General features: G+C 44.3%; 4 protein-coding genes across 4 annotated transcripts; 1 reads left to right on the forward strand and 3 right to left on the reverse strand.

The window, feature by feature from the left end:
* Window positions 1–290: 290 nt before the first annotated feature.
* On the reverse strand, window positions 291–2,083 carry BHQ10_009313 (uncharacterized protein; the record flags this gene model as incomplete). The annotated part of the gene is made up of 2 exons (XM_040882216.1): window positions 291–1,734; window positions 1,809–2,083. The coding sequence occupies 2 exons, from the start codon at window positions 2,081–2,083 to the stop codon at window positions 291–293; spliced, it is 1,719 nt and encodes a 572-aa protein (XP_040737815.1).
* Window positions 2,084–3,403: 1,320 nt separating this feature from the next.
* Window positions 3,404–3,962, reverse strand: BHQ10_009314 (uncharacterized protein; the record flags this gene model as incomplete). The annotated part of the gene is made up of 2 exons (XM_040882217.1): window positions 3,404–3,739; window positions 3,801–3,962. The coding sequence occupies 2 exons, from the start codon at window positions 3,960–3,962 to the stop codon at window positions 3,404–3,406; spliced, it is 498 nt and encodes a 165-aa protein (XP_040737816.1).
* Window positions 3,963–4,581: 619 nt separating this feature from the next.
* Window positions 4,582–6,493, forward strand: BHQ10_009315 (uncharacterized protein; the record flags this gene model as incomplete). Its single annotated transcript, XM_040882218.1, has 5 exons — window positions 4,582–4,937; window positions 4,999–5,068; window positions 5,136–5,301; window positions 5,369–5,672; window positions 5,755–6,493. The coding sequence occupies 5 exons, from the start codon at window positions 4,582–4,584 to the stop codon at window positions 6,491–6,493; spliced, it is 1,635 nt and encodes a 544-aa protein (XP_040737817.1).
* A 622-nt stretch (window positions 6,494–7,115) lies between these two features.
* On the reverse strand, window positions 7,116–7,628 carry BHQ10_009316 (uncharacterized protein; the record flags this gene model as incomplete). Its single annotated transcript, XM_040882219.1, has 1 exon — window positions 7,116–7,628. The coding sequence occupies one exon, from the start codon at window positions 7,626–7,628 to the stop codon at window positions 7,116–7,118; it is 513 nt and encodes a 170-aa protein (XP_040737818.1).
* Window positions 7,629–13,409: the final 5,781 nt, after the last annotated feature.

Here is a 13,409-nt window from a genome sequence, read left to right on the forward strand (position 1 = left end):
AAGCTTCATCATACTATCAATAAAAGCTTTTCACCTAAAATCACTTCAAATTTATTTTCTGACATGATAGGAAAGATAATACTAGTGTGATAGTTTTGTGAGTATAGTCACGGATAAATGAAGTGATTGATATTATCTTCCTCGGTCCAAAACTTAACTGAAACGTCGAAGTCCTACAATGCAAATTTACACCTAGATGCATACATACTGTCCAACACCTTTCTTGATCACTTTTGCCCACATCTCACACAAATCAAAGACTACACTCTAGTCTATCCTCCACCTACTCCTTATTTACCATTGCTTCCATTACCCTCCCCACCCTCTTCTTCGCGAGAGGTATCACTTTTCTTCTTTTCCTTGAGTCCATAATCTGAATTTACAGTAGTGCGCAAAGGAATTTCTTTTTCGAAAAGCACCAGGCACAATGTTGCGCCGGCAAATGCTGTCGCCACAATCCACACTACTTGAAGAGCGTCTCCGTAGACGCTGATCACCTCCTGGCGAATCGTACCTGAGAGGCCACGTACGTATGTCCCCGAGACCGAGGCATATGCAGATCCCTGACCTAGTTGGGCCAAGATGGTGGGATCGGTCACGCGTTGATGAAGGAAATGTTGAAACTGCGAGTTGAATATGGCTCCTGGAATGGCAACTCCCCAGATCCCTCCGTAGGAACGAAGAAATCCCCACGTAGCTGTTGCGACGGCGACATCCTTCTCGGGAAGGTCGGCCTGTGCAGCGGGCAACAGAGTTGACATTAGGAGTCCATTACCCACGGCGATTATGAGCTGGAAAACGATATACTCGCCTAGTCCAGAATTCGAGTCGAGCTTGATGCAGAGTCCAAGACCCAGTGTGAATAGGCCCATAGCTGCAATATGGAGAGGCTTGTAACGCCCGGTTCGTGAGAGGAGATTGCCCGCGATTATGGCCAAGGGAGGGCTTGTAACTGCGGTTGGGAGCAGCAATACACCGCTTCTTTCAGGCGAGACGAGCAATACCCCCTGGAAATAGACGGGAAAGAAGTAGACGGACCAGAAGGAAAGCATGAATTGGCAGAATGATAGAATCATAACAATTGTAGTGGTACGGCTAGTCGTCAGCATGCGCGAGGGAATGGTAGGTTCCTTGCAGAAGCTTGTAGACTCATACCAATGGAATACACCAGTGCCTGCAAAGCCAAGGAGTAGTGGCACCAAAACGTGGTATGTAGACCAAGCATAGCGGGCACCTCCCCAAGACAGAGCGATCAGAATCGAGCAACAAGAGGCTACTAGTAGTGCGTTTCCGACGAAGTCGATCCGCACCAGCTTTTCTTTCGCCGTCCAAGTCTTGGGGCGATGCACTTGGAGAAACAGATATAGCATAATTAATGCCGCACCGCAGATAGGCAGGTTGATATAAAACACCCATCTCCAAGTAGCACGTTCCACCAAGGCACCACCGACAAAAGGTCCCAAACCCGTGCCAACTGAGAACGAGCAGAAAACAATAGACATGTATTTCCCTCGCTCTCGAACAGGAACGATATCGCTGACAATCATTCCTGTCATGAGCGTGAGACCTGCACCTCCAATGCCTTGAATCACTCGTCCAACTAGGAGCATTATAGCAGAGCTTGCGCCTCCGCTAAGTCCACTTCCCAGAGCGAATATGGCTACTGCTCCGATCATCAGCCATCGACGACCCCAGACTTGAGCCAACTGTCCATAAAGAGGCTGGAATGCAGTTCTGTTTGTGCGTGTCAGCAGCTATGCATTGCAAGAGATCCAATGTAAAGAAACTGAATTTTGTGGATTACCTACAGAGTTAAAAAGTAACCATTTACAAACCAAATATACAAATCTCCTGCATCAAGCTCCTTTGTAATGGAGGGTAACGCAGTCGATACAGCTGTAGCCTCGAGGGCGGCTAGCCAGGAGACAATACATAGCGGTGGAAAGACAGCCCAAAATCTCCAATTTCTTGTTGTGCTTTGGTTTGCCTCAGACAAAGGCACCGGTGCAGGCGATTGGTCTTCAGGGGAGACGATATCTGGGCTGGGTCTCAACTCCTTTTCGGTATTCATAGTGTCTTCCATGACTTCTGGCCGTCGTAAGAATAAAAGTTGATATTTTTCTCATTCAAATTTATCTATATACATGTTATAACGGAGAGACGAATTTGTGATCCAGGACAATTACATCCTGTTCCTTTCGTTGCTAGCTTTTTCATCATCTGCCGATTGTGTGACATTATCATCAGACTCATTACTCTTGTCATTCATTCCTGATATCACACCAGTAATCGGCCCTTGACGGCGAAAATCTCATGTTGACAAACCTACCCTTTCCAACATCGGACTTTAGCGGACTTAGGAAAAAAACAAATTGGATACTTCCGGCGGTCCTTATACTTACAGGGGGGTGAGGGTTTCATGCCGAAGAGGCCTTGGTGCAGGGATAATGCGTATAAGTATGTGTATGCGTGTTGCCTTAGTGGTTACTAATAGTGTGATGTAAGTGTTGATCTAGGGCTAGAAGCGCCCCCATACATATGCAAGTTCGGTGCCTTCGGCGGCCACACCCATCCAATCCTTCAAGAACGGCTAATATGCCCATCAGTCGCCATCTACATTCTTTGTTGAATTCGCAAGGGTCTCCGCATCAAGGAATTAAGCGGTCTTAAGCTTTAATGTCCGTCCATGCATTAATTGCATTAATTGCGCATCGAGATCAATTGGAATAATATGATCGTGTTGGTAAATCGGACAGGGAAGGAAGTTGTATCGGGCCATGGTGTTCTTCTTATAATGGAATAGAATGCGGGGAAATAAACCCGCGAGCTAAGACAGAATGCGGACAGAGTCCAGCAGATTCGTCTGGAGCTTATACTTTTTTATTGAATGGATGAAATTTAGGTGTCTTGGTAGACAGGAAGGTTTCTGTAAGGAATCAGGGATCGAAGGCTCGTTAGATACGACCCGCACTTTAATATAATTATATACTGATTACGGAGCTTTCAAGGGTTCAATCGATTGTAATGAAAAGTCCGTTGCTTAGATCAAGCTGGGTGTATTTAGAGCACTACTCATACGAGGTTTCTAAGCCCTCAGCTCGATATTAACCCTTGACTTAAGTATCCCACTGCATTGACACGGTCGTTGGTACAGCTACTCATTGTTACTTACTAGTACTTTAAACTTAACATGTTCGTTATATTTGTTCCGTTTGTTCCATTTGATATTCCGAGCACCATATTCATAGTTTATCGTGTACATATAAATTTATGGATGTATAAATGGAAAGTACCGGTGCAGAATTATCACAGCGGAAGTTGATTGCTTATCTTGATTCCGAAGGMCCAGCCATTACTCTCCTTTACAACTGAATCAAAATGTGCAACCCAGAATATAATCCCTCTATTGCTGTGCGCCACCACCGGTCAGACTTGACAAATCAGTCATAGCCGCGAATTGAGGGAAGGTCGATTTTCCATCCTGAATATTAACGACCTTACCATCCTGTACGAAAGTCTCCACCCATCCTAAGCTAGTCACAATGTGGTGTTTCGACACCCAGGGCTCCTCCTCCTGCTGCATAGCCTGGAAATCAGGGTCCAAAGTGACCTTAGTAACCTCCTCAAAGGTACGGAAGTAGAACTCGACAGCAAAATCGTGGTCATCGATAGTCCAGCCTCGTTTGTTCTGGATGTTCATGTTCTGAATCACTTCTTGGAAAGCGGAGGGAGCGTGGTACTGGAGTCAATGTTTAGCGAAGCTGTCATGCTTTGGACGGTCATTTCAAGGATAAATGTACCTGGATGTAAGAGTGCATTCCATGTTTGGCATGAATATGAGCAGCCTTAGCTGCCACATCGGCGACATAGTTATGTGCCTCTTCCTCAGTCTTATTCTCAGACTTGTAGTGGAAGATGCTGAGGCGCAATAGACGCTGCTTGGTAATGTCGTTGGTGGCCATTTTGTTGATTCGTATTTGATCTAATTCCTATCTCGGTTGACTATGAGTTCTAATGATAATTGAGAGTCCGGGTGGCTTTGGATCTATGTATAATACTTATACATAATTTCTCTACTCCCACTATCAATCTACTCTAGGGTCTTTTCCTTTGTCTCCCTCAACCTCGTTCCCGGCCGGACATAACACTAAACTCCGATCGAGGCGTCAAGGCGATGGCTTGAGAAATTAATAAGTGACAGGCATTGTCTGGTTTCAAAACAGGCGACGTGCTGTCATTATGCATTCGGCGCCTCCTGATTACGTCTTGAAAAGAGATACTGAAATTTATTGGTTGCAAGGATGTGAGACATGACATTTCAGCACACAGCGAGGGGTAGAGAGCTCAAGAAGGAGTACCGAATTAGCAACGACTAGTAAGCACCGAAGCCCCTCGTCTAGTCAATTGGCCTGAAAAGAATTCAGTTGAGTCTCCCATCTACGGCGCCGAAGACAAGAATTAAGTATTCTGATGCAGATTATTCAAGTAGGCAAAGATCTCTTAAAGTCGGGCAAAATATGAAAATATTAGGAGAATACGATCATAGGTCATCAAATCTTGTAAATAGCTACTTCTACACAAATGGAACGCACTCTCGGCCTCATTGAGGCGCCAAATTATCTTTTTCTTATCTTCATCTTTGTTCCGGTCCTCATTTTTGGGGGGTACAGAGCATTCCATGACAAGCGCCGCAAGCATCTACCGCCACAGGTGCCGGGATGGCCCATCATTAACAACACTCTCCAACATCGTGTCGACAATGCACCACCCCTTTTGCAGAAATGGGCGCGTGAACATGGGGAGATATTTCGCACTAGGGCCGGAGCAACCGATTTTATTTGGTTGAATTCCATGAGCAGTGTCAAAGAGTTATATGATAAACGATCAGCGATATATTCAAGTCGGCAGCCGATGCCCATGGCATGTGATACTGCTTCGTGAGTGGTTCTTAGAATCATGGTATAATTTCTAAAACAAGATATTGATTATTTTGATCAGCCAAGGCAAGCGTATGGTATACCTGCCATATGGCAAGGACTGGAGGAAGTCGAGAACGATCTTCCACAAGGTGAGGGTCTCATTTATTCTAACCTAATTAAACAAAGGATACCAACTAATTGTCACTGACGGAACAGGTGCTGACCGAGAAAATGGCCGAAGACTATTCTGTTATTCAAAAATTCGAAGCAAAACAGCTGAGCGTCGACTTGCTCGATAATCCAAAGGACTTTTACATGCACAACCGCCGGTATACAGCTAGTGTTATCTTCCAGATTACCTACGGCTGGCGGATAGAGAAGTGTACGTCTGAAAGAGACAAGGAAGGGGAACTGGGAATTTGCTAATGCTCTATATTGCTGTCTTCTAGGGAACAATGAGGATGTAAAAAAGATGCACGAAGTTCTCGCCCGCTTCATCGCGGTGCGAAGACCCGGTGCATTTTTAGTCGATAACTTTCCGGTCCTTGCTAAGAACCCGATTTTTAATCTACTCTCCAACTGGAAGAGCATTGGGCGGCAGTATCATAATTTGGATAATGCAATTTTTATGGACTTTTGGAACCGAATGAAGAAATCGGTTGATGACGGCACGGCGCCACATTCCTTTGCCAAAACCTTGCTCAACAGCTATGAGAAAAACGGATTAACAGAGAATGAAGCCGCTTGGATTTGGTACGTTATCTTTGCTAGCCTGAAATTTTCACCTGTCGGGCGAAAACGTAACAAGCTATGAACTCAGCTAAGTTCTTCATAGTGGCGGCCTGCTAGAAGCGGGCTCAGAAACAACAGGCGCCACTTTGAATAATTGTATCATGATGCTGCTCTCGAACCGCGACGCTATTCGACAGGCTCATGAAGAAATCGACCGCATCGTAGGCAAAGGTCGCCTTCCCACCTACCAGGACGAGCCAAACCTACCATTTATTCGCGGCATTATCAAAGAGACCCTGCGGATGCGACCTATTGGTAAATTTGGTAATAACCACTATCTCACAAAAGATGATTGGTACAACGGCTATTTTATCCCCAAAGGCTCGACCGTCATGGCCAACTGGTGGGCCATCCACTACGACCCTGAGGTCTACCCGGAGCCGGAGAAGTTCCTGCCCGAACGCTGGAAACACTATCCCTACGGCGCAGCGGCGGCGGCTGTCTTGCCAGACGGTAACAAGCGAGATCACATTTCTTATGGTGGTGGCCGTCGCATCTGTGCTGGTATCCACCTCGCAGAAAAAAGTCTCTTCATAAACGTAGCACGCTTGCTCTGGGGATTTGATATTGACTTTGCGAAGGATGCAAATGGTGACGTTATTCCTTTGGACTTCACGACTGCTGGGTTCTTGCAAGGTAGTGGCAGTATTCCAAAGCCATACCAGTGCAGTATACTACCGCGTAGCAAGCGACACGGGGAATTGATGAGGCAGGAGTGGAGGGAGGCTCAAGACAAAGGGATTGATTTTTCACATATAAAATGGAATATTGGGGATGAATGATAGATTAGATGATCTAAATAGCGTGATTGTCGACGTCGTATATCTGAATATTGAACTTTCCATGAAAACATGACTCCCAAGGTATTTTTTATAAGACGTAGTGAGGGCGCAGTAAGACGTAAAACAATTTAAGTTAAACATTCGATACGCTAGGAAAGGAATGAGCATATCGACAGCGTAGACAAGCAGAACTTGTAAAACATTGCGCAATGCAGTAATCATTCATGCATTCAGATATAAACTATTGAATTACTATACTTCAACAGTCTTCATGCTATACTCAGGCGAGATATCGTGCCTATGCGTTCGTTTATTACCCCGAGCCTTGACTATACAATCACCATGATAATGATGGAACATTTTTATTGCCAAAAAGCCAAAAAATGAACGTTTCTTCTAAAAAGAACTTAAATAAACTATTCTCCTGAATAAGTATTCTCCTTTTCCTGAGTGACCCGCTTATCATAGTTGGAGGCTATATATACATCTTTATTATTGACGTATAGGACCTCCAAAAGAAAAATTGGTTTCTTGCAAACGGTCAATCGCTGTGTTTTTGTAGATCTCTCCCCATTCGGAACCATCACTTTCTGTGCTTCCTTCCAGTGTCTGCTACATGGCATTAAACCTTGATGAAGGTTGCCGTAGCACAGAGAAACATCAACCAAGCAGGAACATTCACCAACATCATCCGTCTGAAGTTGTTGCCCAGCCATCCACGCAAGGCATCTTCATTGCGTTGTCCCATCTTCTCCTTGGAACAGATCTTGCTGTTCCAGTACATGCTCCAGGCTCCGAAATAGTAATGAGCAACACTGAGCACTCCACCAGCATAGTAGAAATATTTGGTGTGAGGGCTCAGGCCAGGCACTCGGCTATTCACTACTGCAAAAATCCCAGCAAAGGGATATGCCAGCATGATTACCCATTTCGTTGGCTTAGCAAAGGCTGGAAACCAGTCGGTCACCAGATGACCAGACACATGGCCGGGTTGTGCCAACAATTTGGGGGTCAGAAATGAACTGAATGCATTTTGTTGATCGATGGCGCACATCAAGGAGGCAGAAGAGATTATGACGGGGCTGAGCCTGAGGAGGGCAGTGCCAAATGTCTGCAGGGTAATCGACTCGGACATATTGCACTTATTCAATCTTTGGGATGAAGATAAATGGCCGTGAATCGATATGATGGATGTGAGACTCCAGCTTTGACGAGTACGTCTTGCTTTTGTGTCGTGTAGTGATGGCCATTATTTAGATATGCTGACGCCATGCTAACTTGGTTTCGGGGCTCCATTGTGCACGAGAATCAGCTCATGAGAAAACAATAATAGCTCATAAATGACTGTCGGTGAGCAGCTATACTACAAATTCTGAATAAGCATCAAAAATTCCGATGAGCATACATATCAGTGATTACTTCTTACTGTTCTGCGTATTTTCGGCGAAACGTCAGACCACATTGATATGGATGTTCGGTGTCGGCGAGTTCGGCGGAAGTCTTGACACCGAAATCGCACTCTATTGCTGATGAGAACATGCTGACCCAGTCTTAATATAATTTAATTTCCAGATTTCTAAGAGAGTTAGTGTTTTAAGGTGTGGCGTGCTGGGCTGTTTAATTGACCACTAGACAAAGATCTAACTATAGATCGAAGAAGAGTTGACACTTTTAGACTTCTTTATGAACAGCCGACCCCACACCTTACTAATTACGCATATTGATTGGTTTGAATAGTGCTGTAGATGGGGATATAGTAGCATAAGTATATGCTGTTCAATTCCCAATAGCCGAATGAAAGTGCAGTGATTCGTATTGCCATTATTAATCGAACAGACTTCAGAATTGAGAACGCAAAGGTAAAATTGACAGAGAAGAATAGAGCTATTCTAAATCCCATTTATGTTGTCAAATCGTATCTACATCTAACTGTTTTTTCATTCCTTGACTAGTAAGCTTCGTGAATCTGTAAGTCTTAGCCTCGTGTATGGTGTAAACATCTACCCGACTTCTAGTCAATACCACTACCACCTTAGAAACGTCCTCAGCTGCATGCTTGTATCTAGCCCTTTCTAGATACCACATCATGGCCTTAACAACAATGATGATAGGCATAAGCGACACGAAAACTTTTCAGCCCGTCATAACATACCAGACTGCTCGAGAGACCGTTTCATCCGTAGAACAATCTTGATCGTTTCCACTTCGCGAGCTTTGATGGCTTGGAGAGTGACATCGACCACTTGATCTAGAGAGACTGAAGGGTCATTGTATACGTGATCTTGTGTTTCGTGCCGCGCACCATCGCCCGTGGCACTGGTGGTATCCATGAGAACCATAACATCACGTAATCGACTTAGTAGGATCTCAGCTAAATGAATGAATATGGTGAGCTGCAATCCACACGATGAATGTAAGGAAAACGCTCCAATAGCTAAGCCCGGTAAACGGATCTGCTCTGGGGCTCGATGCTGCTTAATCGAGTTTTCAATGTGAAGGAAGATTTTGCCATATATTTCAAGGACTCGTAGATGGCATGAGAGTACTAGCAAATCTGATGCAGGGTCGAGAGTTCTGATATGTTTTGACGTCTTAGGCGACGCTTTTATGTCACTAGAAGCCGCCAAGTCCAGGTTATTTGATCGGTCCACAAATCGTGGAAACACCTGATTTAGGAGATCGATTAGCTGTTTTGATAATAAAAAAGCTCGATCGATGGCGAAAACTTGTTCCCTTTCGTTTCGACTCCCAGGTTGAGGATATTGACTATGTGTGATTTCTGGACCAGGGACATGCGTTGAAAGATTGAGGAGACTTATGTTGATCTCAGCCAATTTGGAAACCCATGTTGCCATGCCTTGCGGACTAGCGATAGGTAGGCCATCCAATAACTCTTGACCGTTGTTTCGCTGTTGTATGAAGTGTGTGTCGTTATCTTCATAGAATGACTGAGGAGATGTAATCCTCGACAAAGGATGAGTAACCGATATATGGTTTAGTCTCTCTGTAGATAATAAATTGTGTCCGGCTGAAGAGGGTCCAGAGGTTGCGGGCGAAGTGATGGAGGTCATGGCCCCGGGAGCAAACAAGGTTTCCTCTGTGCTTCCTTGAGATAGGGTCATTTCTGGAAGGGAAGAGTTGGAAAAATTGTCCCAATGAATGTTGAACGCAACGTCAGAAGCGTCCGCGAGAGCGTCGAGGTCATATCCTTCTAATCCACGAGTTGTTTCACCTTGATTATTGAAAAGCAATCAGTACATGTCTTCAAATTGTGCTTGAATGACTTTCCGCGTCATTAAAAGAAACATAGGTAGAATGTGTATGATTAATGAGAACAGTCCTTATGAAATCTTTTAAAAGTTTTCATGACAATCGATTCTTTGTTGATTGAGGTATATGGCCGTGACTTGAATTCGAGTTCGTCTCCTCGATCCAATGACCGATATTAAAGCAGGAACAGATGAAAGAAGAGCTATACTTACAATTTAGAAGGATATCATCTTCTGGCTGCGAAGTAGGCCATTGTTGCAATGTAGTTACAGGAGGTAATTGAGAATAATCGGCAGGTCTCTTGTCGATATCAATCAACCCATTCGACACTACGCCGGGGTCGTTTTGGGTGGACGACAGAGCACTTTTCTGTCTATTGGGTGCTGCACCTACGGACTGCTTTCTGCCAGGATGTTGTTTATGATTCTTCCCTGGTGGACTGAAGATGCAGGTCAAGTTTGCGTTTGCGCAACGAACACAGGTGTTATGGCCTTCGATGCGTTTGCAACGCAATTTCTGTGTGTGACACCTATCACAGGCTCGGCGAATCTTTGTAGGCTGATCCATTTGTACAAATTAACTTGGAGAAGGCGAAGACCGAGTCGACTGGAATACAGTGAGGTCGTTGAGAGAGAAGAGTGAGTGCTTTTCCTAGGTACTTCCCTAGAGGGCATTGATAATGGAAGAACGGATTCCCTAACATTTGACATAAGCGAAATTGGGTCCACTCACAGTGTTCTCCAACAAAAGCAGAGCACCAGTCTGCAGGGTTGAAATGCAATCTACTGCATTAGTGACGATTCACCTCGTATGTCTCTTACCCCTCCCTTTGCGTAAACACTCTTTGACAGGTATGCATCCAGAATCCTGCGAAGTTACAACTTCGTTCAGCTGCCATACATCTACAGTACTCATTTCGAATAAAATTGGCTCTCGGGCTAAAGATCCATGGTATTTTGACGTTGCTCATTTGATTAAAAGACCCTTCCACGCGTCTAACGTATCGTTTGTATCCAGGTTATAAGCTAGAGTGTGTATCGGAGAGTATATGTCGTAAGCAACCTCGACTAGTTGTTATTTCCCTATATTTCCCACTAAAACCCCACGTTTTCTCTTCTTCCCTTCATTGCGAGCTACATAGGAAGTTAGACGCCAGCCTGCACTAAAAATGCAAATTATACATTTGTTTATATCTCCTTGCGGCCTTTTATGTGGTGGTTGTGGTTGGATTATTCTGTTCTTTAACCTTGTTTGCCATGTCTGAGTTCACTGTCTCTAGCACCATTCTAACCAACGAAAGAATACATGATATCCATCCCACTGTCCAAAGGGCCAGGACTCTTTCAAAGACAATACTAAAACCCCTAGTAGACACTAGAGCGTAGCTTCCAACGAAAGGCTCAAGGGTCTCAGCCCCTTTGGCCCCCCGACTCCACGCGAAATATATTAGAGGCCTACAAGCTTTGATTTTTTGGACTGGGGTCGGTTCATAGGCTGAGTAACGCCATAATTAGGGGATTTGAGTCAATTACCGAACAGTTTCTAAACTAAGTACGAGTTGATTCGACACTTCATACATATACATTACTCAACGGAGCTCAGATCACATGGATGCATTGGATTTGGCCCCAAGTCAGTTATTGGCTTGGGAGAATGGTTTGTTTATAGAGACAAGCAAATATCCCGCAGCTTATGTAAGACTGACAGGCGGAATAGCGCAACTTCGATATAGATTGAAAAGGATAAATCCCGAATTGGTTACCTAGGTAGGTAATTGAAGAACATATCCTCTGGTCCCCGCTGGTTCCGGTCGATCCCGCAGAATTGACTAATGCTTAGTATATGCATACATACTACGTACATATGTCCAACCTTGTAAGCCAAAGGTCAATTGTGATCMCCCCGCCACGAATACGCCAATCCTGATCGAGGTCATCCCGCCACATTGGCTGTAAAAATGCCATACCCCTTAGTAATTTAGGTACCTCAGCCTTATATTGCTTGGTTGCTTGGATTTTCCATCAATGTCTTGTCGACCTTCATTTTGTTGTAGTGCTGCCCAAACTTCTATTTCTTCAGAACTTGAGTTCTATAACCTCCGTCATTTCACTTTATTTCCTGGCAATCATTATAAGGATGCTATACAAGTACTCCGTGTCGATTGCCTGCATTCACCGAGCGACAGTAGATTGACCGCCAGGAGCAGGGCATTCCTATTCGACTGGGTCCCACGAGCAGGATACAACTATCATGTGAAGCCTAATTTCGAAGCAAATGTGGCTATTCTTTCAATAGACTATTACATTCTAATTTTGCATATATAGATAATAGATTGTATGATATGCAAAAATGAAAGGGACAGAATCTACAGAAATCATAAAATAAAATGTCCCATGTTTCGTAGACCTGAGATACTAATAACACAACAAGTCAACCATTTCTTCCCCCAATTTCTTCTTCACCTATTTGGTCGTGTTGTGTAGATACACCAATATCTATGACATCATCTAGGAGTCTACCGCATTGCCATGGATGCAGCGCAAAGAGTTACATACCGTACTTGAGGGTTAGTACTCAATTAAATTCAAGATGAGTAGTACGTGTCTACCTAATTGCCTTCAGAAATAATGTATCTAAGTCAAAAACACCCAAAGACCCTCTAATTTTAAGTTTGTAGTCGCTGATTGCTATCTGAGAAGTTCTTATGAATAATTATCTGTATTAAACCTCGTGTAGTCCTACGTCAATTAAGCCCTCGAAACCGACAAAATGGACCAATTATCAGATGGTCCAAAAAGACTGAGCTACAGGAGGACGCCGAGCTCATGCTCGAAATATACAAAACTCCGGCTGAAATGCGCTACATTGATGCCTCAGAAATTATCCAAGAGCCCCACGATGTGATCAAAAGTCTATCCCACTACGATGATGGCGATACTATACTAGGCCCCAGTCCCGCCATCGAATCTCTATACATCGTTCTACCATTAGTGGCTGATACAGGCCTTCATTGCAGCTCCGAGTTCTTCGGAGAAGCATATCTGCGAATATCACGGATGGAGAGCATATGTCGCGAATGCGAAACCTGTGGGCTTCAAGAACAGAAGGTTTCATGGAGCAGATGAATTAAGGGGATAGATACTTCCGTTCGTCACTGCGTTGACCGTATTTGGTAAAAATGATGAGGATACGATGATTATATACGGCTCTCGAAGTCATCAGATCTGAGTTCCTAGAATGGAAGATTAGGGATGCAAAGATCTAGCTCTAGAAGGTGTAGAGACATCAGCTGGGAGGTACCTTCTATTATATTCGGGTGGTCTTAGCCAGAGATTTGACCATTTTCCTGATAGACCGGCTGGTGGCGCTTTAAAGAGATATAGCAAAGTGGTACTGGGAATTGAAGGTGTTGCCAGAATAGGTAGAACATGACCACAACGACTGGACTCATCAACGAAAGCAATTAGATTTCGGAAAGATGGATGGCCATACAACTGTGAAGGTAACGCTTTTGAGGTGGATCTGGTACGCTCATATGTAGCTCAGTGCGCGAAGGAAGCTGCTCAGCAGCCTTTGAGAAATATTGTACTATGTGAGCAAAACATAGCTCTTAGTTAAACACCTCCTCTCGAACACGAAAAGGTAG

The sequence above is a fragment of the Talaromyces amestolkiae genome (assembly GCF_001896365.1).
Source record: "Talaromyces amestolkiae strain CIB chromosome Unknown scaffold23.1, whole genome shotgun sequence".
NCBI lineage: Eukaryota > Fungi > Ascomycota > Eurotiomycetes > Eurotiales > Trichocomaceae > Talaromyces > Talaromyces amestolkiae.